The sequence below is a fragment of the Athene noctua genome, chromosome 20 (assembly GCF_965140245.1).
Source record: "Athene noctua chromosome 20, bAthNoc1.hap1.1, whole genome shotgun sequence".
NCBI lineage: Eukaryota > Metazoa > Chordata > Aves > Strigiformes > Strigidae > Athene > Athene noctua.
In genome coordinates this window covers 1,300,549-1,326,417 of record NC_134056.1, presented here as the reverse complement: position 1 = coordinate 1,326,417, position 25,869 = coordinate 1,300,549, and the positions used below count along the sequence as shown (strand labels likewise).

Below are 25,869 nucleotides of genomic sequence, written 5' to 3'. Positions count from 1 at the left end.
GATCACCCCGCTCCTCCCCGGGGCGGGCAAACAACAGGCAGGTACTTGTCGTGACCCCTGCTCAGCCCGCATGCCAGCCCGGGGGTCCCCGTGGCTCAGGCAGCCTCTGCTGGGGTAGCCAAGCTCGGCCTGGCGCAGCGCTGCTGCCAGCCGCCCGTGGCTGCGTGGGCTTGTGTCTGGTGGCAGCGCTGGTTCCACCAGGGGACCTGGAGCCGGTGGCACGGGAGCAAACCCCGCTTTGCCCGTGGCAGCCCACGCTCCCGTGCCCGCGGACGGCGCCTCCCCCGGCCCCCCCCAGCTCTGCCGGGGCCGGGCTCCGGACGGCCGCGTAGGAAGCACATGTGCTAAGGAAGACAGCAGCTGGCTTCAAGTCTTTTCTCAACCAGCTGCCTTCGATAGCATCTTCCGCTGTTTAGGACAAAAATCCTCTCCCTGCTCCTCCCCGGGCTCCCGCCCAGCTGGGGTTATGTTTTCTCTCCCCCTGTTCTTTGCATCCGACTGTTCTCCTGTTACCTCCCTCGTGTTTAGAGCACTAAAACATGTTGGTTCTTCTGCTGATTATGATGCCAGTAAATGCTGATTTTAAAGGCAACCTCCTGTCCTTGTTGCAGTGTGTCCGTGGGAAGGGGGCTCGTGCTCAGGCGTGGCAGCGTGCCCTGGCTTTAGGCGGCCAAACGCAGCAGCGGGCTGTTTGCCCACGGTGCCGGGTCCAGGGCACTGCCCGTGCCCGTGTGCTTGCTCCTGCCTTGCGCCGTGTTCTCTGATCTTGTGCTGGCCGGCGTGAACTTAGGTGCGGTTTGGGAACGGCGGCTCTGTGCTGCTCAGGAGAGCGAGAGCGGGGTGCAGCCCGTCGCTCCGGTTATCCGAGTCAGCACAGCAGCATCTCCAGCCGCCAGGGTCAGGGAGAGCCGGGGCGTGGGGCACCTCCCAGCACTGAAATACCTACAGAGAGGGCATCAAGCCTCCTGCAGAGCTCTGGGCTTTGCCGTGGGTTTGCTCCGAGCCGCAGCACGTGGCCTCTCAGCCACAGTGACCACCCAGGGCTACGTGAAAAATCCCCAGTCTAAGCTCGTTGCCCATAAATGTCGTTTGTGAGCTCACTTGAAAAACACACTCAGAGTCGCTATGGCAATTCCCAGCAGCACTGTGAACCAGAGCCTGAGTCACCGATGCCTTGAATCACACGGCAGCAGCGGCCGGCAGCCGTCGTGTCCCGGCGGCGTTCCCGGTGCGTGCCGGAGCCAAGCACTGCTCTCCTGCGGGGACACCAGGCAGGACACCCCCTGCCCGGGGGGAGCCAGGAGCACGGGGGGGGGGGGGGCACCCAACAGGGAGGGTTAGAAAGACAGTCAAAAGGACAAAGTCTGCCTTTTTAAATGAACTGCAAAATTTATTACAGTGGTTTGCTCCTGACAAGGAAGTTGGTAACCTCCCGCCTGGGAAGGAAGGGTGGGGAGTGGGGAAGGGGAGGGATGAGAGGGAGAAAAGGATGTGAGACAGAGAGAGAGAGAGAGAGAGAGAGACACTTAAGGACACTTTTCATTGTCTGAAAATAAAACATCTTTTACCTCCCAAACCATTTTCTCCAGTTCTTTAAGTTCACAAAAAGAAGAAGGTGAAACCGAACCACAGACGTCAGGAGGAAAATGCACAAACATGTTGAAAAGCAGAGACAAACATGCTCTTCTGCATCTAACAAGCTTCCACAACCCGCGCGGCTCCGGGAGCAGCGTCTGCAGCTCCTCAAGGCACCGGCTCTGCGCAGAGCCGCGGCGGGCAACAACCCCCTTGGAATGAGGAGCAAACACCCGCCCTGGAAAACAAACCTGAACTGAGGCCAGCAGTGGAGAGCCCCAGCAGAGCCGGGGGGGCGGCCGTGGCGGGGGGGCCGTGCTGGGCTGCCCGGCAGTGGGGCAGGAGGAGACAACAGCATGGCTGAGCCCGAGAGAAAGTGGCAGCGAGAGTCTGGCACATCCCAGCTCAGGGGGCTGCAGCCCCCCAGCGCCGCCCTTCGTGTTGGTGAGCCCCTGCCCCGCCGTGGGGAGGAACCGGCGGCTCTTTGCCTGGGGCTTCGGCACAGCGTTTCTGTCCCACAGCAGGGCGCAACAGGGGCGTCGGGGGCTCAGCCCGGCGCGAGGCACAGGACAGTCCTTATTACTCCTTGCCCACTCTCTTGGGCAGGTAAATGCAGGAGGGGGCTGCAAAGCCCCACAGCTCCCCTGAGCCCCCAGGCACGTGCTGGTGCAGGAGCAGCTCTGGGCTGTCTGCAGCCTGGACCCGCTGCTGCCCCGGCACCTGAGTGCAGGGGCTGGACCCTGCAGCTCGCTCCTGCCCGGCGGCTCTGCCATCACCTGTGGGCAGAAAGGGGACAGGGTCTGTCCCTGGCCCCATCCTGCCCCTCGGCTGTTTTTCAGGTGCTGCCTGGACATGGGTGATGGCCGGAGGGAGGCAGGACCTGCGCTGCCCGGGGCCACCATCCCGGGGCCACCCTGTCCTCGTGCTTCGGGAACCAGCTCGGTTCGTGGTGCCAATGCCGCCTGGGCACTGTGACCTGCAAAGCTGCCCAGCCGTGGGGCATTGTGCTGGCACCGAGGGCACAGCAGCAGGACCACTCACCCAAAGTGTCCCAAGGACAGTCCCCTGTGCCCAGTACCAAATCTCTTAGAGCCTTTGGAGCAAAGCTCTGACATCCTAGAGACGTGCTGACCATGGATCCCTGTGGGCTCCAGGCACTGCGGCTGCCACGGGCTGCAAAGCCGCAGCTGCTGCCTCCAGCACCGGCAAACGCTGAGAAAACAAATCTCAGTGGAGGGCTCAGCACTGCCCATCCCTGCCTGCCCTCGCTTGGGACGCAGAGCGGGCAGCAATGCTGCAGGGAGGCAGCAGTGGGGACCCCGGCACATGCATCTTGGGGTCCCAGCATGGCTGCTTGGGGCTGACACCTCCAGCCCCAGCCCTGCCATTCTGCTTGGCTCCTGCAGAGACCCTCTGCCTCCCTGCCAGTGCCTGGGGACACCCCAACCGCTGCAAAACCACAAACTCGGGGGTTCACCTCACCTCTCCCCTGCCCTGTGCACGAGGGGCCCTGAGACATGGGGCAGGGTTGGGGGAGGGATGGCAGCAGTGAAGAAACAGCTGGTAGGGACAGCAGGAAAGAAGCATAAATAGGAGAAAAGCTGGGACGGGCTTTACCCTTCCGTCACACTGCAGAGCCGAGTCGGGCAGGCGGCCGGTCGGGCACTGCGTGTGCAGAGGAGCCGGGGGTCAGCGCTGCCCAGGGGCAGCCAAGCCCAGGGTCCCGCGGCCATGAACCGTCCTTACTGTGTATTAAAATAAACCATCTGGGACTTTTCCAATAGCACAGGTTAAATAGCATCACTGAGAAAGGCGGAGTGGGGAGGTGGTGCTGGCCCCCCCCCGGCACCCGTCCTGCCCCCGCCGTGCTGCTGGCAGCACCGGGGCTCCGCCGGCTCTGTGCTGGCGGCCGCGGTCAAGTCCGCTTGGCGTGCAGCATCTCGATGAGGAGGTTGTTGCAGGGCACCTCCCCGCTCAGGTGCTTGTGGTAGAGATACTCCTCCGCCTGCATGCTCAGCGCCCGGACCTCCGCCAGCCGCAGCAGCAGCTGGCGAAACTTGTCCGCGGAGTGGGGGTAGTGGCAGACCGTGTACTCCAGCAGCGCCGCGTTGGCCTTCTCCTGAGCGTCCTTAGCCAGCGTGTGGTTCTCCAGGTACTTCACGTCTGCAAGGGAGGAGGAGGAGGGTGATGATGGGAAAATAGGGCCAAACCCACGTGTCCGCCCTATCTGTGCTGTGCTGCACCAGGAGGGACCCACACTCCTGTGACAAGGCGCCTTGTGCATGAAAACACAGCGCAGGAGGGGTCCTGTGCCCTGTCCCTGCCCAGCCTGGGCTCCCCAGCCCTGCCCGGCCTCCTGGGGCTCCCCCATGCTGAAGACAGACACCCAAACCCCCCAGCAGCAGGAGGGCTGGTGCCCCCCGCCCTCGCTGCCCAAGAAGCTGCAAAGCCAAAAACGTGTTACCAGCTGTGCCCACGCACGGGGAGCCGTTGCCATCAGCCCTCTTTAATTCCTGAAGGTCAAGGAAGCGGCTGAATTAATTCCCCGTTAAACCTGGGCTTTCCAGTGTGGCAACCGGGCTCCCCAGCCTGGAAACCCTAATCCTCTGCGCCTGGCCAGGGTCGCAGCAGCTCCCCCGTCACCCCACTGCCAGCTCTGCTGCCTGCAGGGTGGGGAGGGCGCAGCAGGCAGCGGCACCGAGGTGTAGGCAGGGTCTGGCAGCCCAGAGGCCCCTGCCACCGCGACGGCAGCGCTGCAGGAGCCGGGGCACACACAGCCCCGGGGCAGAGATTGTCCCTGGGCAGGAGGGTGGCTGCAGAGACAACCCAGCCTAGCGGGCCAGGGTTTCTCCAGGCTTTTGGGGCAGCCTAAGCTGGGGTCTGTCCTCCGAGGATACTGCCCCGGTGCTCGGGTTGCCACCAGTGCTCCATGAAGGAAGAACTAATTTTTAATCTGCGCAGCAAGTCGTTAAACCCGCCCCGCACGCAGCTCTCGGTGGCTCTCGGGAGCGGTGCTGTGCGCTGCCCCATCAGCCGGCTGCAGCGATGGCATCGCGGTGCCCGCCCGTGGGAGCCCTTGCTGCAAACCCTGGCACCGAGCCCTTCTGGGGCCCATTTGGGGTGACTGGATTTAGCCGATTTACTGTACGGGACGGAGGCGCCCAGCAGCGCTGCGCTTGTAACGGCCCTGCCGGCTCTGCTCCCGCCTCCAGCCCCGGCTGCACGGCCGAATTCAGGTTTGTTTTGGCAGCCCGGACACATCCCCGCCACGGGCTGGAACAGGGAAATCTGGGCGTGGGGACTGGCCAAGGTGACTGGGAGTTTGGGGGGTATTTCTGGTTTTCATCCCAAAAAAGCGGGGAGCTGAACGCGGCTGTACCCAGAGCAGCTCTCGGGCGGGCGAAGCGCGGTGCTGTCAGAGCTGCCTGGGCAGGAGGGAGCAGACGGGCACTGGGTGGGGGTGTCCGTGGTGCCCCCCGCTACCCGGCTCTCCTTGGGGGGGGCCACGGCACCCAGTGCTGCTCCAGCCCAGCAAAGCTGGGACCCCCTGGCCCGTGCTCGGGCAGAGCCCGGGGAGCAGAGGCACAGCCGGGGGGGCTGGGGGGGACACGCAGCCCCCAGCCATGCCCACGGCCGGGCTGGGCACTGTGCGGCGCAGGCACAAAGCGCCGCGGGTCGTGCCAAGATGCACTTTATCAGATCACCCTTCCCTTTTCACTCCTGCGGCACATTTGCTCCTATTGTGGCCGTCTCCCTTCTACCCGGGTTGTTGTTATGAAATCTCTTTATCTGCATAAGGTTATTGTGCATGTCATTAAAAAAAAAAGAAGTTATATTGATAAATGTCAAATCTATCCCCTGAGTTGGCTCAACAATAGCTAGTTCTACTCGATGAACTCACCTGGTTCTCTGAAAGACCCTATTCACTGTTTAATTGAATATTTGAATAATCTTTTCATTCCTGCAAGGAATAAAGAATGTTGTCCAAATAACATTGACTCACTTCATTTAGAGACACTGCAGCAGTTGCAAAGACTGTCCTGTGACAAAGCCTCCCATCACACATACAGATATGCCTGGGATTATTTCTATGCCCTCAAGTGTTCTTCCTATTCACAGCTCCTTTTGTTTGGGAGAAGCTGCTGATAAATTGCAAACGCTTAAGGGAATGTGGGCTATAAAAGCCTCTCTTCCTCCCCTCCCCAAGAGTAGCTGCTTCATGAATGTAAGTCATGAAATCGAATGATAGGTCAATCCATTAAGGCTCTATTAAGCCCTTCTGTAGAACAAAGCTAACCTGTGCCGTCCTCATAAATATTGCTATTTTGAGAAGCCCTAATTTTAATTAAATCTCTTTACCTGCTCAGGAGAGAAATCTATTTAGAACTCAAATGGCAGCTCTTGTGAGCGGGGCTTGGCTTTGACTGTGCTGTGGCAGAGTGGTAAATGTGGAAATTCTCTTGTTAAAGGCAATTACATCCTGCACATAATACACAATCCCATCCTCTACAGCTGAGCCTGCGAAGGGCAAATTACTCCAAGTGAGCTCTGCAGTATGGAGAGAAAAAGTTGGATTTGGGGCAAAATGATGTCTGGGAAAATAACAGCTATTTGATTCCACGCCCTCCCGGAAAGCTGCTGCTCCGGGGACGCGGAACGAGCGGCACAAGCGTCCCGGCCGCCGGCACCGGCTGCGCTCCGGGGAGATGCTGCTCCCGCTTGCGTGCGGGGCCGGGCCGGGCCGGGGGGCAGCAAGGGCACGGGGGGGGCACTCCCTGGCTGGGCCTGTGGGGCAAAAGCCGGGGAAGGTCCTGCCTCAGGGCATGAGCCCCGCCAGCTCCTTGGTTCCACAGCCCGGGCACTGTTTGTGCCACACCTTATCACTGCTTGAACCGCAGGTTTTCGTATCTAATTTCTCTGAATTTCAAAACAGCTCGAGAGGAAAAGAAAGCCGCAGGACGGGAGGGCAGCACGGCTCCCGCGCCCCGGCACCCACCCTGCCCAGGCCCCTCGGGCACCCGCAGCCCCTGCTAACGGGGACATATCCCCAGCACATCCCAGTCAAACCAGTGGCTCCTGCAGACCGTACTGGGCCCCTGGGATGGGGGAGTGGATTGCCACTGCCTGCAGCGTGTCAGGGCTCCCACTTCACCCATTAACCCAGGGGCAGTGCTGCTCGTGGAGCGGGCTGGCTCCTCAGCGGCGGTGGCGTACGGTGATGTGAACTCTCCCTCGAGCACAAACCACCAAACACACAGCAGGGCCCGTCCGGCGCAGTGCTGCTGCGCTTGGCAATGAGGCCCGGAGCCACTGGCAGGACCCCCCAGGATGGGACCCCCCCAGATGCTGAAGTGCAAACACGGAGCGAGGCGTTGGGACAGGGACGGGGACGGGTTGGGATGGGGATGGGGACAGGGCTGGCCCAGGCTGGGGTCACCGTCCGGGCTCAGCACCAGCACCCGGCGGCTGCAGCGACCCAAACACAGATTTCCCTGGGTAAATGCTGGTCCCTGCCCCGTCCGGGTACACACAACTCGCAGCAGCCGTCGAGGTGTGGGAAGCGAAGCAGCTGCGGTGGCAGAGGTGTGAGCCGGGAGTGCAGCAGCCCGCTGAGCCTCCCGCAGGCCCTGCCGCCGTCCTCGTGCCGGGAGGTGAGAACTCCCACCGGGACGGGGCTGAGGGGAAGGTGTCAGCACCAGTAATGAAGGCAGCTGGGCAGCCTGGAGCCCCCGTGGTGCTCAGCACCACCCACAGCCACCCCACCCCACCCCACCGAGGGCTGAGGTGGCTCCGGTGGGACTGCGACGGGCACCCCTGTCTGGGGGAGAGGCCTGCGGGGGAAGGAGGCACATCCCTGGCCGAGGCGGATGGGGAGATGCTCCCTGCAGGGCAGCAGCTTGGCCAGGGCGGGAGAGGGGCAGGAGCAGGGCAGGATCGGGGCAGGAGCAGGGCAGGGACAGGGGCAGGGCACAGCCAGGGCAGGATTGGGCCAGGAGCAGGGCACGATCAAGGCATAACTGGGCCAGGAGCAGGGCAGGAGCAGGGCACAATCAGGGCAGGAGCAGGGCACGATCAAGGCACAATCAAGGCATAACGAGGGCAGGACTGGGGCAGGAGCAGGGCGCAATGAGGGCAGAGCCTGCGGCTCCCGCGTATTTTGTCTAGGTGAGGCGGGACTGTGCGAGGCGGCCGCCTGGGCCTGACCGCAGGCTCCGGGGCTGAGCCTAACCCGGAGCCACACACAGCCCCTGCCACTGCACCGGCCCTCTGACGCAAACCCCGGCAGATCGGCCTGTCCCCGGCTGCCGCCTCCCTCAAGGCGCCTGTTTTGCCGCGGCCATATCAGCCGGTTGTTTCCCTGCCCGGTGCGACGGGTGAGCGACCAAAACAGGCTCTGCTTGGCTAACAGGGTGGCAACGTCCCCCACGGCTGGAGGCAGAGCCCAGCCCCGCAGCGGGGGACATTTCAGACCCCCTGACAAGGCGGAGAAGCCGGCAGGTCCCAGCTGCTCTTTAAAAGCTCCTTCATGGCTGCCGGACCCCGGGCTGTGCACCCCGACACCCCACAGCAGCCTGGCCGGGACCCCGAGCGCGGCCGCCCACCCCTCATCCCGCTGTCCACCCCGGCGGCACTCACCGAGGCTGAAGAGGATGAGGAACTTAAGGCAGACGAACTCCTGCCGGTCCACCTGGAGCGAGTGCAAGTGCAGGACGAGCTCCTGCGCCCGCAGCACCAGCGTGTTGAGGATGGACCCGGCCTGGGCCGCGATGGCCGACATGTCCACCTGCAGGGACGGGGATGGCATCAGCCGTGGTGGCCCCAGTCCCCCCCAAACCTGCTGCAGGGGACCCCACGCACCAGCCCAGAGCGCTGACCAAGAATTAGGGGTGTCAAAACAAAGGCTGAGGGGTGAAACGGGAACCCCGTTTCTCCAGGGGGGCCCTTTGCAGGGTGGTGGCATCACAGGCACCTACATCTCCAGAAACCACCCCCAGAGAGGGAAGGGGCCCCCTTCTCATGTCCCACCTCTGCAAATACAGGTGTGAGGGCTGATCTTTCCACCAAAAACTTTCCTCCAGAACCAGGAGCTGGATGGCAGGATGGGATGGGACAGAACGTGATGGGATGGGATGGGATGGGATGTTCTGCACAAGCAGTCCCATAGCACAGCAAAAACAACTCGTCCCCCGCCTCCAGCCCCACCACCCGGCCCCCACCTCCACGCCGCGGTCTCTGTGGGCTGGCGCTCACCTCCTGGCCGGTGACCAGCAGCACGCTGTGCTCCTTGCCGTGCTGCAGCTGCCGGTAGACGTGGTCAAACACCAGCAGCTCGCTCCAGCAGTTCTGCAGCAGCTTCATCTGGTCGCCCACCTGAAAGACACCCAGAGCCGCGCCGTGACACCCACCACACCAGGACACGGCCATGGGGGCAGGTGATGTCCTCACCGGTTTGTTCCCAGCGGGCAGGAGGGGCCCTCCAGACCCCCAGCTTCACATTCGAGGGGCAGCTCCACGCTCCAGCCCTGTGATACCAACAGCTCACACTCACACTCACACCATCAGCCACGACGGCATGTTGCCACATCAGCGTGGACCTGGGCAGGATTCGCCCCCATCTGTGCCTCACCCTGAGCACAACAGAAAGGGAGTTTCTAGGAGACTGGCATCAGTGTGAAAAGAACCAAACTATTTTCACTGCTCAAGCACCCGGAGGTAGTGTCATCAGTGCTGCTGCATGAAGCAGAGAGAGGATGAGGCCTTCTGCCACCTGGCACGGACACAGCATCCACATGCCGTTTGGAGATGGGACAAACCCCTGCCTCCCCTTAAGAGCCCTGGTGACCTGATTTCCAGAGACTTGCCCAGCCCCAGCACTGCTCTGAGCACGTGTTTGCTCACCAGCCCATCGCGGGGGGTGCAGGGGGCATCACCCCCTCCCTCAGGAACCCAGCTCCTCCAGGTGGGACGGGACTTGGTCCTCCAGGACTTTGTCCCTGACCCTCGCAGCCTGGCAAAAGCCCCATTTTTTTAAGAACCTGAAACCTTCCTCACCCTCACTGCCTGCAGAACATTCCCCAAAATCCCCACACACACATTTACACGTGGAAATTGCAGTCTGACTGTGAACAACCTCCTAGCAAGGAGATGCTGAATCTGATTAATGAAACACTAACTGCAAAGCCCTGCCCTGGCTCCTCGTTCCCACGTCCTCCCCGCTGGTGTGTAACTGGGCTGGACATTGTGCCCCACTTCATTTCACCTCCGGCATCCCACGCGTCTCCTCCAGCCCCCTCCCTCCGTGCCGGCGGGGAGGAGAGGACAGCAAACCCCAACCCACAGCACCGGTTAGTGTCTATAGGGCGGGTTGTAACCTCCAGCACCCCGCAGCCGGGCTGCACCCCCAAGCTCGTTGCCCATGCATGGCACCTGTCCCTCGGGTGGGCAGCGAGCCCTGGAGCTGCACCCCCAGCACAGGGGACCCCGGGCTGGAGGAGAGGAGATGGGCCAGGCAGCGTTGCAGCGCTTTGAAGCAGCTCAGTGTGTTTCGGTGGCACTCGCTGGCTCTTATCGGCACAGGTTTTCCCCCACCAGGCACAACCTCCCTGAAGAGCGCAGAAATCTTTAACAAAATGACTGCTGGCCGCGTCCCGGGGTGGGAGGGAACAGCTGCTGCACAAAAGGCCCTGTGTCTCCAGGCAGCCCCTCTGGATACTTTAAAATGAAAGAAGACAGTATCCAGCCTTGCCTCCCTGCCTGGGATGGCAGGTTTGGGCAGGGGGGCAGCACGGCACGGCCGCGGGGGAGCTGCCGGCCACGGGGCATCGCCGTGCCCTGCTGCTGCCAGGTGGGGCCCTGCCCACGCAGCAGCACACGCGTGATCACGTGCACGTTTCCACGTGTGCTGGTGTGTACGTGCAGGCACAGGTACAAGCATCCACAGCCACGTTTGCAAACAAACGCCTGCAGTTGCCTCTGGCAAGACGATCAACCCAGGACACAAACTGCAAAGACCCCCAGAGGCCTCGCGGAAAAGCCGCTGGGCTGCCAGGGACGGGCAGGACGAGCTGCCAGCACCAGCGGCTGCGCTGGGCAGAACCAAGAGCCCTGGCACGTCCCTGTGCCCGGAGCCATGGCAGGACACGGGACACGCTGCCGTCCTGGCCCGGGGAGCAGGCACGAAGCACCCCGCTGCCCTCCCCACCACCCCGCCATGGGCTTCATCCCCTCGGTGCTGCTCTCCGTGGGACCCCAACTCCTTTCTGCAAAACACCAAACCCCCACCCTGCCCGGAGCCCCCCTCTCCTGCAAGGCTGATGTAGGGGAAGGGCTGGGGGTTATCACTAATACTTCCCCGCAGAGCAAATTCAGCGCCAGCAGAAGAGCTCTGCAGAGCCATTGTGCTCGCTGCCTTTAATAGAAGGAAGACAGATGCAGTATCACCGGACTGGATAATACCCTCATTTTGCTGAAGAGGCTGCAATAAACCAGTGCTGGGAGATTGCAAAAGGAATAGAAGTCAGATGAGAAAGAGCTTTATGGTCTTGGAGCCCAGCACTCCCCGAGAGCCACTGGGATTTGTTTCTCAAGTGCGGTGGGTGGTCAGAGCCGGACGCAGCAGCGCAGGGAGGGAGATGCGGCGCAGAAGGCAGCGACAGCAGCCGGGGCTGTGGTGCCTGTGCCTGCCCGATGGCACAAACCCCACCAGCAGAGAGGTGCAAGGGGGCTGCCAAGGCCACATCGCCCAAACCAGCAAAGGAGCCAAGGCACACGGCCCAGCAGTTCAGCTGCTGAACAAAGAACCGGGGGAAAGCATTTTCTGCATCAAAACAAAATGGAGATTTTCTGCGTTCATGCTGACCTCCGCCCCAAGGCAAGGGGCTGGCTGTGACGGTGGCCAGCCCGCGCAGGGAGCCCGGCACGGCAGCATGCTGCCAGCCCAGCCCGGCCGCTGCTGAGCCGCTCCGCGCCGGCTGAGCTGCAGCCTTGTTTTGGAAGCTCCTTCCTGTGCCTCATTCCTGAGCGGGACGAGCTCCGGAAGGGACAGGCTGAAGGTTTAGCCCTGAAAATGGTTTTAAAAAATTCAGCTTTCCCAAAAGAAAGCATTTCAACAATTTGGAAATCTTCTTCCTTTAAAAAATCACTCCTCAGCTTCTCCCATGGGTTCGGGTCCCTTGGCAGAGCCCCTCCCTGCATCGCGCCGTGCTGTGGGGCCGCGCCGCGGCCCATCCTGGGAGCGCTGGGGTGCACCAGAGCCGCGTGGCCACGGCGAGGGGGGCACGTGGCCGGGAGCAGGACGGGGTCTCTGGGGGCCGGGCAGGGCTCTGGGACATCTCCAGGGACCCCAGCACCAAACTGGGTGTCCCCGTGCCCCGGACTGGGGCAGCAGTAGGCATCAGCCCAGCGGGTATCCGCCGGCCAGGCGGCACGCACACGCTCTCGCCTTTAAAAGTTAATCAAACAATCTTTCCCCTTTAATGTCAAGGCTTTTCAACAGATTGTTTTATCAAGAACCTGGTGCAAGCTGTTTTTAAGATATATATTTTTTTAAAGCAAGCATTTAACCCATTCGCAAAATAAGGCAGTGAAACTCTCCCCACGCAGGAAGAGCACTCCCCTGCCGCTGGCCACCGATAGCACCTTGCTGCTGAATGCCTGCAACCCGCAAAAAAAGGCATTTCCCTGCAGCGAAGGGGCTGGGACCGAGGCCTGGGGGGCACAAGGGTGTGCAGAGGCACGGCCGGCGCTGCTGGGGTGCAGGGCTGCAGGACCCCCGAGCCAATACAAATTTAAACCTCCTGCAGCCCTCACTGTGGGTTCACAGGCAAGAGGTGAGGAAGCCCCTGGGAGGGTTGGGGCTCCCCAAAATATGCCCAGGCCACCCCAGCACCCCCACGGGGACGGCACAGCCCCGCTGCACTCACTGCTCCCTGCACGGCTGGTCCTGGGCATCCCCCTCCTCGGGCGCCACCGCCTGCCCTCCACCACCTCGGCAGCGCGGTGAAGCACAAGGACCCACCAGCAGCCCCACTTTGCCTCACTCCGGCCTCTCCCCACCCACCCTCGGCATGCCGCGGGCACGAGGAGAGCTCGGATGCCCCCCAGGGACGCTACCCAGGCCTTCTCCCTGATCCCTGGTGCAGGATTTGCCCCAGCAGTAGCCATGCGGGTGCACGGCACATGCCAGCACCCCGAGTCTCAGCCCGGGCAATTACCGGGTGCGAGAAGGACCCGTCACCTTGGCTACCGAGAAGTGTGAAAGTGGATTACCGTCCTCCAGCACAGCAATCGAAACCCCACACAAGTCTAAGGTGTTAATGGCCAATGCAGGTCCCCATCCCGTTGCCCAGATACCACTGTGATGGGCATCTTAAAGCAAAAAATCCCATCAAGACCAGTGTGGCAAGGCCAGGATCCCGTCTCCCTGCTGGCAGGGCATGCTGCTGTGGCCCAGGCTACTGCTTTTTGCCAGGGTTGTCAGGCAGCAAGGCTGCGTGGGCATCCTGGCTCCGTGTGCGTGCCAGCAGCGAGGGCAGGGCCATGCCAGCCGGGACGCCATCAGGCAGCGAGAGCCGTCACTTTTCCCCCAGTGCATAGGATGCTAAATATTGCGGCAGCATCCATGACCAGAAGGAGATTTTAAATCTGCCAAAAACGTTCTGGCTGTTGGCCAGGAGATGGGGTCAAGATGACCCACGCATGCTAAAGGCAGAGAAGCAACTGACTGCAAATAGGCTCCGTCGTGGCTGCGAGATGTCTAACGAGAAGCGAGGGAGAGCAGCCCAGCAGAACAGCCCCAGCGACCCGCAGCACCCCTTGGTCTGTGGGAACGGCGCTGCCCTCGGCGCGTGTCCCCCCGGCACTGCTGCCTGCCCGTGGATGGCTTTGCCCCACGGCAAGGAGGGGATCAGCATCGGCCCGTCTCCCCGTGGCCGTGCCGTGCCCCAGGGACCCACCGCACGCCCAGCCCAGCCCGGCCTTCGGGCTGAAACCGCGGCAATTTGTTTAACATTCCTGGCTGCTCATCCCAATCTAAAGGTCACCTCACCCCTGTGTGCACGATATTTCTATGGACCTATGGCAGTAACACCTATATAAACCAGGCTGTGCGAGATACGTGTGCATAAACCAAACCGAAACCAGACACAATGAGAGTGTGCAAGCGTGCGTGTGTATGCACATCTCTCTGTCTGTCTCTCTCCATATATATATAAAAAAATTACATCTGAAAGGACAAAGTTGCCTGAGACTCATGACCCAACAAAATATATTTCACCCCCGGCCCATATTTTTCTTCCTGAAGAGGTGCTGCAAATCTTCCCTCAGTCCTGACACATCTCATCTAGACTCAGTTAAAGTTCGTATTTATGGGCGTCAGCGCTGACCTCTTCCACCTCCGCCCGCACGGCCTCGCGCCGCGGCTGCCTGGCCGGCCCTCGATAAACAAGCGGGCCCCCAAATCCCCCTCTGCCGCGCGGCATTATTAGTCTTGCCTCCGAAGGCCAGCGCAGTCCGTAATTCTCTGCCTGGTGACACGAGATGAACACCGCGACATCAGTCTCCCCGGCGGATTGGCATGGGGACCCTCGTTTGTCAGTGGCAGACTGACAGAATTACTGGCCCTTAAATGAAACGATATATCTGGGAAGTTAAATCTGTTTTCAATCTGACTGCCCCGCGCCTGCGGGCAGACGTGGCGTGTGAGCCGATGTCAAGAGGCCATTAGCCCATCTCCCCCCTCCTTCCCAGGGCGCAGCGGTGGAGCCGGGGGGGCTCTCCCCAATGTCCCCCACCCCGGCCACCCCGCTGGGCAGAGATGGCAAAGCACCTGGTCTGCCTCTGCCCTTCGCCGGGCTGCTAGTGTGGGAATGGGATGGGAATGGGATGGGAATGGGAACGGGGACAAGAGCAGCCAGCTCCAGGGGGACCTGCTCCCGCTCTCCCTGGCCAGGGAGCAGAGACACGTCCTGGCCAGGCGAGAGCCGGGGGGTCCCCATGCCCCCAAGGGTTTGCTCCCTCCCTCCAGGCTCCCTGCAAGGCCGGGGGGAGAAGCCAGCTGTCTGCAAAACAGCCCCGCGACAGGAGCACGTGGGTGCTGGGAGCCGTCAGGCAGGGGACACCATGCAGGGGGTCTCCTGCCTGCACCCCCTCCCTGCTTGGCATCATCCTGGCGTGACGCCCTGGAGCCACGTCCCAGCCTGGATCCCTGCACTGGCCTCGGCCTCAGCCCTTCTCCGTGTGGGAACGGGGTCCCCACCTTCCTGCAGACGTTCCCAGGGCTGCTGGCACCCCCTGCACCCAGGAGCCCTGAGCACCCGGCAGGGACCGCCTGCGTGACGGCCATCGATCGCTCAGATCACGATTTTACTCCGTGCTAGCGGGCTTTAGGGTAGAGCCATAAACTCTGCACTAGCAGGAGTTCATTTACCGCCCCGGCAGCTGTTTGCTTTTATGTGCTGGGCAGGAGCAGGAACGGGGTTTTGGGAGCTGCAGACCTATTCCTGCTTCCCCACGGCTTCTCTCCGTGGGCCTGAGGGAAAGCCACCGCCCCGCGCTGGGGAGGACGCGCCGCGCCGGGTGGGTGGTGGGCAGCCCCGGTACCGTTTCGGTGGGGGGACACGCAGAGGGGCCCCCCGCGTGCACCAGGAGGGAGCCAAGGCCAGGCAGAGCCACGCGTTCTCACGCCCTCTCTGGAGCCAGGGTGGGACGTTGGTGTCCTGCGGCCCCTGGCCCCGCGAGACGCTGAGGATCTGCCCCACGCTCGTGGGCTGAAGGCCAAAGGCGTGAGCCCCTGGGGGGGCGGGGATGGACGGGGAGGCCCAGGCCAGCTGCCATCCCTGGGCACCGCGCCCCATGTCCCGGGCACAGCGGGGGACGTGTCCGGCTCCTGCCCAGGTGAGGCCTCCGGCGCTGCCGTCCCCCCCCGGAGCCCCACGGGAGGAGGAGCGCCCGCTGACGTGGATTCACACGGAAACGGCCTATTTTGGTGGCGCAATCAGGCTGACAATGGAGCTACAAGGCTACGCGGCAATGCAGGCGGGAGCTGAATTTACACTGTTTACAATATCTCCTGCAAAACAACAACCACCCTGTTCCCAAAATCCAGGCTGGACGCTGATATGATTGAAAAGAGCCCGACCCACCCCCACAATGCCGCTTCCTGACACTGTTCTGGCAGCCGGGGGCTATTTTGAGCCACGAGGCTCTGCCACGCTCGGCCCCATGGCACCCTGTGGGGTGGGCACGGGAAGAGCCTGGCCCTGTGCCGGGGCAGGTCCCCACGGCCCCGCGGGAGGGATTTTGGCCACAGCCGGGTAGCACAGCCACACACTGGAAGCAGGGGAAGGCACCCAGGTCTCGTGTGGCTCTCTGGGTTTTGGCCACATTGCAAAATTTTCTCTCCCATTTTTACACCAGTTTGGGATCTTAAGTCAGCCCAGGACATGAATGGAAAACAACTGAACTCTTGGCAAGGCTTGCACGGTGGCAGAGGCTGCCCCAGCCCTGCTAATCCGCCCCTCAGCCCCAGTTAGTATTCGGGGGGATTTGTGAGAGGGGGTGGCCCGGCTCGGGGGGGATCAGCTCCACGTCCCCCAGCACGTTCAGGGGCTGCCGGCAGCACAAGCGGCTCCGGAGGAGGCTTGGGGGTGTCCCCCACCCCGGCCAGCCCTGCCCCGCTGCCTGGTGCTAATAGGCACCCACCTGACAGCATCGATTTTCCTCCTAAAGGCGGAGGAGAGAATTGTCTCAACTATAATTCCTCAATGTTACATTTTTCAATTATATCTAGAGCTTGACACCGCAGTCACTCTGCCGGCGATTGCTTCCACACCTGCCCCCGCCGTGATGAATCTGAAATCATTAGCCCCGCGGCGACAGCGGGAATCGCTCCGGCGATGCAGCCGGGCCTGGTGCCCCCAGCCCTGACGCACGGGGAGCCGGGAGCGGGATGGGGACGCACCAGCAGACCTGCAGCCCTGGGCTTGTGCCCACCGGTGTTGCCCCGTCCTCACGGCATCTCAGCCCCAGCCCTGCCTGCCTCTCATCGCCCGTCCAGCGCAGCATCCTCCCCCCTGCCCAGGCTCCTACCTCCAGCTCCTTGAAGAAGATGCAGCTCCGTGCCCACTCTACGATGGCGAAGAGGGTCTGGTCGGCCATCTTGCACATGAGGCCGAAGGTGCTGAGCTTCTCATGCCGGCCTTTGCCTTGCTCTTGCTGCAGGCAGGCCAGTATCCGCGCCTTCACCTGGGCCTCGTCAGGCTCCAGCTGCAGCAGCTTCAGGATGACCTCGGGGATGTCGGGAGGGGAGCTGCTGGGGTAGGTCTCTGGGTACACGTAGGCAGACATGGACTCGTGCGCATTTGTGTAGTGGTCCGGGTACTCAGACTTGATGGTGCGGTTGGGGAAGGAGGGGTAGTGGTAGCTGGCGAGCGGCGTGTGGCTGGGCACAGTCATTCCCAGGGAGGGTGTCCCGTAGGGGCTGCGCTCGTAGTCGACGGGCGTCAGGGCGGCTGGGTTGGGCGGCAAGGTCTTGGACATGGCGTGGATGCTGTGGATGGTGGAGGACAGGCTGTAGTCGTTCTGCACCGGGGACGTGATCTGAGGCACTGTCTCCAGCTTGAAGCCGTTGGCACGGATCAGAGCTTTCTTCTGCTGCTTTAAGGCACGGTCCCGCTTGTACATGGGTCCAAACTTGTTCCTCCCTCCGCGCATCCGATCTGCACGCACAGCTGGGGGCAGAGAGAGGGCAGAGGCTGCGGTGAACCTGCCCCAGAAGGAGACCAGCGCTTCCAAGCCACATGGACAAAATAATGGGGGGAGGATTTAGTGGCCAAACAGGGCTGGGGGGCAGCAGGGAGACCTTCCCAGAAAGCTGCCATCAGGCTGTGCCCCTGCCAGCCCAGCCGCGGACATGGCTTGGCAGGTTCTGCTGCCTGGCCCTGGCTCTGGCCTTGCTGCTCTCGCCTCAGAGCCTCGGGAATTGCAGGAAAGGAAGAGACATTTGGGGGCTGGGGGATAAAGCAGCTTGCATCCCTCACAGGTTGAGGGGGCAGCCTGTGAAGCTCAGGTAGACAAGGCGGCTCAACACCCGCTTTCATTTTTACGACCCCTGACTCTGGACCAGCCCTGGGATTTCCTTCTTTCTCGAGCCTGGGACCCCACGGCCCCCTCAGGACCCTGGTTCACCCTCACCCAGGCTGCACGTGCTTCTTTCCCACAAACCTCTGCCCCTCTGGTGGGCAGCATGGCCGGCAGGTCCCGCCGGGCACACTGCACCCCGCAGCAGCGCTGTGCCGGCGTTCAGGCAGGGTCCTGCCCGTCCCTACCGGGTGTGACCAAGGCAGAGGGGCTCTGCCGGAGCGTCCCACCGCCGCAGTCACTCTGACGGCCCCACTGCGATCTCCTGGCTGAGAGAAGCAGATGTTCCCTCCGAACCCTGAAGAAACCCAAGAATGTGTCAGCGCGCGAGGGAGCAGGTGCTTCTCTGCAGCAGGAGCTCGTCCCCCCGCACCACCCCGCTGCGCTCCCGGGGCTGCTGCCCCCGGCCCACCCTTGGAAGAGCCTCGGCTCGCTGGAAGCTGGGAGCTGGCGGGCGGTGCAGGGGGTGGAGGGGAGCACGCCAGCGAGCACAGCCCGCGGACTGAGCATCAAAAGGAAAAAACCCTCCGCTAGTTTGCGTCCCTGCTGACAGCAGGCAGGTCTTGCTTTTTTGTCTCAGCTGTTCCCTCTGCCTCTCTTTCCCCTACTTATCCTGGGGGCCGCTGGAAGCGCAGCCAGCCCCCCCGAGAGCCAGGCCACCTCCCAAACTCTCCCCAGGCAGGCTGGAAATGCGGGAGCGTCGCCGGGAGCAGCAGCATTTCCAGGGCGAGCAGGAATGTGCTCCCAGGGGAGCCGCCCTGCGCTTCCTCCCTCATTCTTTATTCATGAAAACAGCATCTCGCTGGGAGCAGGGCGGCCGGGGCATCCTCAGAGGTGAGGGGTGCTGCCCCCCCCCCCCCCCCCCCCCAAAGCCTGCCCGCAGGCCTCTGGGCAACAGGCAGCTGCCCCGGGGCAGCGCCTAACTTCAGGGGTACAAGGGGGGTGGCAGCAGCGTGGTACCCCCACCGCAATCCCGAGCTGGCACGGGCAGGTCTGGCACCCCCAGCCACACAGCGCACAGGGAAAGCCCAGCTCGCCCACCCCCCCAAAGGAACGTGTTCCCAGCCCCGCTCGAGGCCGGGCCCGGCGGTGCCCAGGGATTGCATCCCAAGGTGGTCCCCGGGACCCCAGGCAAGGGTGCACAGGCAGGGGGGTCCCCACTGGTGCAGCCTGCACCCCGCCACAGAGTGAGAAGTGCCCCCAGCCCGGTCTCGCGACCGCTAGCCCACCTCCCTCCCTCTCCAGGCAGGAACACAAAGGGAGAAGAGGCCTTTGAATTCCCTCCTGCTCCGCTTTTCCTGCCGTTTGTGCCTCACTGGGAAGCGGGAACAACTTGCCGTTTGCCGCGTCCCAGCTGGCTACCGGGAAGCGACCGATGCGCCCCGACCTCCGGGGCAAGGGGGGCCCTGCGGAGCCGCTCAGGAAGCGCCTGCACCCCCCCGGACAAAACCATCTGCGGGCGGCCCCTGAGCCACGCAGCCGGGGTGCAGCCAGCCGGCACGGCACAGGAGCGGGCCCCCCGCGCTCCCCTCGCCCCCCGCCCCGCTTGCCCCTGCCCCAGCACAGAGCCCCGGCCCAGCTCTGCCCGGCTCTCCCTGCCCGGGCAGGGGCTCGGGGGGTGCTCGGGGGTGACCTGGGGCTCAGGCAGGCTTGGACCAGGGCCACGCTGCTCTCCCCAGCCAGGCTTCGCTGCAGCATCCCTGCAGGCACTTTGAGGGGGCCCTGTGACAACACTGTGTCCCCAAAATCAATCAGCTTGGGCTCGCTTTTGCCCCATGGAGCCGGAGGCTCGCCTTCAAAACGTCACCTCGCATTCCCTGCCTGAAAATATAAGGAACTGGAGAAAGGTGGGCTCGGGTTTTTACCACAAAAGAGACAGTCCCACGGAAACATCACGGGTGATTCCCCCTCGCCCCCCCCGGCTGTCTGGCTGCGGAGCTTTGCTAAGGAGCTAACAGCAAGAAAAAAAAGCAAAAAAAAGGCTGTTTGGGAGGAGCAGCCTTTTGATCCCTCGGCTGCTGTCCTCCCGGGCTGCGGGATCGGGGAGCTCCACGGTGAGCAAAACAAAAACCACTGAAAAGGGGCAAAACCAGCCTGTGCCTGCCCCCCCCCCCCCCCCCCCAGGCCAGGCTCTCCCCTGCCTGCCTGCCCCCAGCCCCCCCAGTCCTCTTGCAGCACCGGTCAAAACTGCCAGAGCACGCAGGGATTGATTTAGGGCACCAGTAACTCCAGTCCAGGGAGGAGAGTGAAACTGGGATCTGTTTGGAGCCGGGGCTGGAAGCCGGCCCACGCTGGGAGTTTGCAGGGGCTGATTTTGCAGCTCGATGTTGTGTCTTACTCCTGCGCCTCTGCTCGCAGCTCCCAGCCCGCTCCTGGGAGCGAGCGCCCGCGCTGCGGGAACACGAGCACACGCAGTTCTTTGCGATTAACCCGCACCCTGCCCCAGGCTCCGCCGGCCGGGCCGGGTGAGGGGTCCCGGCCACACAGCGGCCGCCTCCCTCCGCTGCAAAACACAAACGACTTCAGGGGAGAAGAGCGGGGGGGGCCGCTGGTTCTACTTGGGGGGGCTCCTTCCTGCAGCTGCTTTCGCTCTGCGGCCGCTCGCCAGCGATCTGTCCCCCCCAAATGTATTTTGTTGGCCAGTGTAAGCGCTGCAGAAACCACGACACACGACTCGGGGATGCTGGGGGCCGGCTCTGATGTCTCGATCGGGATCCACTTCCCTGCCATGAGGGAGGTGGCGGCCGTGGGGGCTGGAATTGAGCTCCCGGAGAGTCAGACAGCCCAGAAATCTGTTATACTAAATGTCACCGAGAGGAAAAATATAATTCGTGGTGGGTCTGCAGCGGTTTTATTGCGAGCCCCATCGTTTTTAATGTTTTCCTTAAGTGTCGGCTTCTGGAATTATGTGCTTAAGGAAAACAATAATTTCTACGCTATTTCCCAACCGTTCTGTCAGCAAAGAAAATCCTGGAAAGTTGAAGCCGTAGCGGCCAAATGCCCCGGGGAAACAAAACAAAAACAAAAAAGGGAAAAGCGGGAGGCGACGCGAAAAAACGAATTTTTTTTTAACTTGGGAGGGAAAAACGGAATCGAAGCGGCCGCGGGAATTACCGGCCCGGGGGCGCGGCGGGGACAGCGCGATCGCCGCCGGGGAAGGGCGCAGCCCCGCGCAGCCCCGCGCAGCCCCGCGCAGCCCGGCCGTGTCCTACCTTCCAGGCGCATCCCCACGGTGAGGCACTTCTGGAAGCGGCAGTAGGGGCAGCGCTTGCGCTGGGTCTTGTCGATCTTGCAGTTCTGGCTCTCGGTGCAGGTGTAGTGCTTGTTGTTCTGCACCGTGCGCTTGAAGAAGCCCTGCGGCGGCGGCGGGCGGCGATGCGGCGGGCACCGGCACCGGCACCGGCAGCCCGGGACGCCCGCATCCCGGCACCCCCGCATCCCGGCAGCCCGGCACCGGCACCCCCGTACCCCGGCACTCCGGGACCCCCGTACCCCGGCAGCCCGTCCCCGCGTCCCGCTTCCGTCGGAGGCTCCCGCCGCCCCCCGCCGCGGTCGGGGCTCCCGTCCCGCCGCCGAGCGCGAATCCGCCGCTAACGAAAACGGGCGAGGAGCTGCCCGCGGCCCCCGCAGAGCCCCCTCCCCGCTCCCCGCACCGCCCCGGGCCCCTCTTCCCCGTGCAGCGATCCCCGCACAGCCCCGGGCCCGTCTCCCCGGTCCCCGCACAGCCCCGGTCCGTTGTCCCGGCCCCGGTCCCGGCCCCCCGGTGCCCGCACGGCCCCGGCCGGTCCCTACCTTGCAGCTCTCGCAGGTGAGCAGCCCGTAGTGGTACCCGGAGACCTTGTCCCCGCAGACCGGACAGAGCTCGTCCAGGTCCTCATCATAGGAATAGTCCATCCCCCCGGGCCCTGCTGCGGGACGAGCCGGCGGGTCAGCGGGACGGGGCGGCGGGGGCCGGGGCCGGGGACGGGGCGGGCGGGCGGCCCCCAGCCCCTGCGCGGGGTGCGGAGCGGGAGCGGAGCGCGGCGGAGACCGAGCGGCAGGTGCTGGAGCCGGAGCCCTTTATAGCGCCTGGAAGAGCATCTCCATGTTGGTGCGGGCGAGCGGCCACCCCCCCGGGGGCTGGGGGACCTCCTCTGGGGAGAGCGGGCGGCTCACGGCGCCGGGGACGGGGTGGGGGCGGAGGGACCTGCGGGGACACCCACGGGGACACCCACGGGGACACGGGGGACGCGCTCTGCCCCGGCCCGGCAGGCCCCGGCGGGCAGCGCGAGCGGCCCCCCCCAACACCCCGGGCGGCAGCTCCCGGGGGCAAAAAGGCAACCGGGGCCGGGTGGCCCCGGGGGATGCTCCCGCCGCGGGGGAGGCTGCTGGCCAGGCCCCGGCAGCACCGGGAGCGCAGGGGCTGGCCGGGCACGGGGCACCTCTCTGCGGGAAGGGGCACCGGACCCTCCCCGCTCCCCCCCCGGGGCTGGCAGAGCTGCCCCCGCACCATCAGTACGGAACAACGAGCCCCCACCTCCCCGGGCATCTCCCACCTCCCCGGGCATCTGGCCTGCGAGCGGCAGGACCGGGGGGGAACTGGGAATCCTGGGGGCCGGAGGATGAACAAACGTGTCTGAGCAAGAGAAGCGCCCCGCCGGCAGCCCCGCTCGGTGCTCGGCCCCCGGACCCCCGGGCGCCGCCAGAACCACCCCCGTGACCCCGGCCCGGGCTGCGGGGAGGTGCTCAGAGCCCCGGGCGAGCTGCAGGAGGAGCCCTGGGGTGTCCAGCAGCTCCTGAAACCCCCTCTGGGGCCACTACCAGGGGGGTGGCAGTTGGGATCTAGCACTGGCCACGCCGCGTGGAGCTGGCGGCGTCCGGGTCCGCCTGTCAGCCAGCGGTTGTTCACTGCTGGTGTTTAATTCATTGCGTCACATTTAGGGATCCTTAATGAAATGTTCCGTGACGGCAGCAGACCGGCACAGGAGCGCCCGTGCTCCCGGCATGTCCTGTTTGTCGGGATGCTCCCAGGCCGGCTGGCCACACGCCGTGGCCCGGGCACTTGGCCACGGGGAGCTCGAGGCCCCGGCTCAGGGGCAGGTGCTGGAGCTGATCCCGTCCCGCTCAGGAGACCCTTCGTGGGCAGGAGAGGGCAGGAGCCTGCTGCCTGCACAGCCCCAGGGTTGGCGCTCCCGTTCGAGGGGTTTTGACCCCAAAGGAGCTGCAGGGAGGGCAGCGGTTTGGAGGCCGTGGGTGCTTGGAGCTCCCGCGCCTGGGGAAGGGGAGCCATGGCTGCTGGTCCCCCACGGCTCATCCCCCACATCTCATCCCGTGCTGCTGATCCCTCCCGGCGCGTCCCTCCCGGCTCGCCCCACGCGCTGCGGGTAGGAAGCGGCGCTGGGCAGGGAGAGCGGCAAACAGGAAAGGGGCTGGTGGGAGCATCGCTCCGGAGCCACCAGGAACCGAGCCCAGGCTAAGAATAGCAGCCGAGCAGCCGCCGGTGCGGGGCAGGCCGGGAAGGACGATCCCACCGCCGGGCAGAGCCCCTTGGCCACGGCCCCCGCGCTCGCCGCGAGCTCCCGGGGGAGCTGCCGGGCGGCCGTGGAGCGGGACCTGCCATCCGGGAAGAGGAGCCCAGGAGGGGCTGCGGGTCGGGAGAAGGGCCGAGCAAACACCGCCAGGAACAGAAGTGACTCGGAGCCGAGGGCTGCGGTGCCTGCAGGCACGGGACGGGGAAGAGGCGCCGGCTCAGCCAGCCCTGGGTGCTGGGGGGTCCCGGCCGCCTCCCACGCCTGCTCCGGGGTGTGGGGGCTGCCTGCGTTCCCATGGGCAACACCCAGCGCCAGGGCGAGCGGAGACCCCCAGCTACCACTGGCCGCACTCCCGGAGCCCCTCAGCAGCCGGATCTGTCACTTCTGGCAGCAGCACGGCCACGGGGCCAAGGCTGCGGCGAGGCCTCGCTCTGCTGCCCACGGCGTGCAGAGCCTCCGTCCCCACGCCCGCTGACGGGGATGGGACGGGAAGCGGAGGCCCACGCACGGCTCCTGCTTCCTCGCCAAGCCCGGCCGCGTCCCCAGCTCCGGCCTCGGCCGCCGCCATGCTGGGGGATGGCGGCATCGGGTGGGAGACGGGCAGGACGGACGGGGGGACCGCGGTTCTCCCCACGGACACATACTCACCACGAGGCAGCCGTGCACCCCGTCGTGTGTGGGGCCAGTGTTGCAGGACGGGCTCCCTCGTGTCACCGGCCACCCGAGGAGCTTCCACGGGGTGCTGGGCACCGCTGCCCCCTCCGCAGCAGGCTGGAGGATTTATGGGACCTGTGTCCGCTGGGAAGGTGTCGGGGCTCTGGCTGCGCACACACCGCCCTGGGCAGGACACCGGCCAATCTCCTCCCCGTGGGGGCCAGGCTCAGCCGGGATGGACCCACTTCGGTGCCTTATTGGCTTCTGTGGCCACGTGACCACGCTGAAAAATATCATAATTAAGCTACAAACCGCGGCCCATAAACTAGCATTAGAAAGTGACAGCGGAGATAAGTGGGACCCCCGCGGCAGATAACACGCCATGGGAGAGAGACCCCGCGGGGAGGTGGGGGGCACCGGCGGGCGGTGGCGAGCGCGCCAGCACCCACGGCCATGCTGATTTACGGCCTGGGGCGGGAGGGAGGGGGCTGTGGGCGCAGGGCAGATGGCTTCGGGAGGAGTGTGAGCCCACTGCACCCATCCAGTGCTGGCCCCAAGGGTCTCCTCTGCCGGGGAGGGCAGGAGGAGGCTCCGCCACACATGGGGCCCCAGACAGCACTTGAAGGAAGCTGGTGCCCCTGGGCCGGGGGGGTGACGGGGCTGCCGAGCCCCCGGCAGTGGAGCTGGGCCCGGTCCTGACCCACAGGCAGTGTGGTGGCCACAGGGCTCGGGTTTTCAATCACCTGGTGAAAACATGAGGGTGGCAAGCCGGGCACTGGGGCAAGAGGCCGTGTGTGAGACCTCCGGGGGATTTGCTCCCGCCGCAGGCCCTGTGCCTCGGCCACCGTCACCATGGTGTGTCCCCGTGTGCTTGTGCACAGGGTCCCGCTCTTTGCTGTGTCCCGCAGTGACAGCAGCCCTGAGGACAGGCTGGCCACCGCGGCCCCGAGCCCTGTGCCGGTGCAGCGAGGGCTCTGCCCTGGCCAGGCGGCTGCTGGCAACTGGACCATCATGACAGGACCCGAGATCCCGGGCTCAAGGGCCAGGGAAAGGCTCATCCCCCCTCGGCACCGTGACAGTCCTGACGCGGGGTGACGGCCCCTGCGGGGGACCCACGCTGAGCCGGGGGGAGCAGGGAGCCCCCTGGCGCTGCGGCCGTGAGGAGAGGAGCGGGAGCAGCGACCTGTGCAGCACTGCTTGTTTTTTCCTCACTCTGCAGCTGAAGAGCAGAGAAAAACTAATGAAAACAGAGCTCTGGAAGAAGCGCCAGGCCCGGAGCGGCTTCCGCCCCAATCCCCAGCAATTATCAGCCACATGCCAGATGTTCCGACGCGATGCCAATGTCAGAGAAAATAAATCTGTGGCAGGTTCAAGGTCCTTGCCGGGCCGGCACGCAGCGGCTCGCGGCTCAGCACCGCGCGAGGCGGGGACGGAGCTGCGGGGCGGCCGCAGCCGCTTCCTCCCACCGGGCATTGTTCCCCCGGGAAGCCCCGGCCTCGTGCCGGCCGCTTGCTATTTTTGCAGCAAGGTGCTTTCAGGGGCAAATACGTCCCCACTGGCCTTGGGCACTTTCCTTTGCACAGGCCTTGCCAAGGCTGCGGCCCAGGTTCTGCAGCGGGCGCGTGGCCCCGGGTCAGGGCCGGCGCAGGGGCCGCGGTGCAGCCCGGCGGGTCCCGGCCGGCGGCAGGAGGGCGGATTTGGGAAGGTGATTTGGGAAGGCGACTCCGGTCGGGCGGGCAGGGCGGGCACAGGGGGCTCCAGTTCTGATGTCAGAGCCCTTTGCAGAGGCAGCACCGAGCCCTTGCCCGTGCTCCTGCCCTCCTTGTCCGCCTCGTGGTGGGTCTGGGCTGGGACACGGGACCAGCGGAGAGCCGGGATACCCCCGGCAGCACGTGCCTGAGCAGGCAGGAGCGGCCAGCAGAGGCAGAGCCCTCGTCGAGGGCTCCGTGCAGCCCCAGGGGGCCCTGGGCACGGGGAGGAAATGCAGACCGGG

General features: G+C 64.3%; 1 protein-coding gene across 1 annotated transcript; it reads right to left on the bottom strand.

Annotated features, from left to right (window-relative positions):
- Positions 1-3,490: 3,490 nt before the first annotated feature.
- On the bottom strand, positions 3,491-21,606 carry NR5A1 (nuclear receptor subfamily 5 group A member 1). The gene is made up of 6 exons (XM_074923783.1): positions 21,505-21,606; positions 20,925-21,066; positions 16,663-17,303; positions 8,827-8,946; positions 8,212-8,359; positions 3,491-3,738 (listed from the first exon to the last, which is right to left on the bottom strand). The coding sequence occupies exons 1-6, from the start codon at positions 21,604-21,606 to the stop codon at positions 3,491-3,493; spliced, it is 1,401 nt and encodes a 466-aa protein (XP_074779884.1).
- Positions 21,607-25,869: the final 4,263 nt, after the last annotated feature.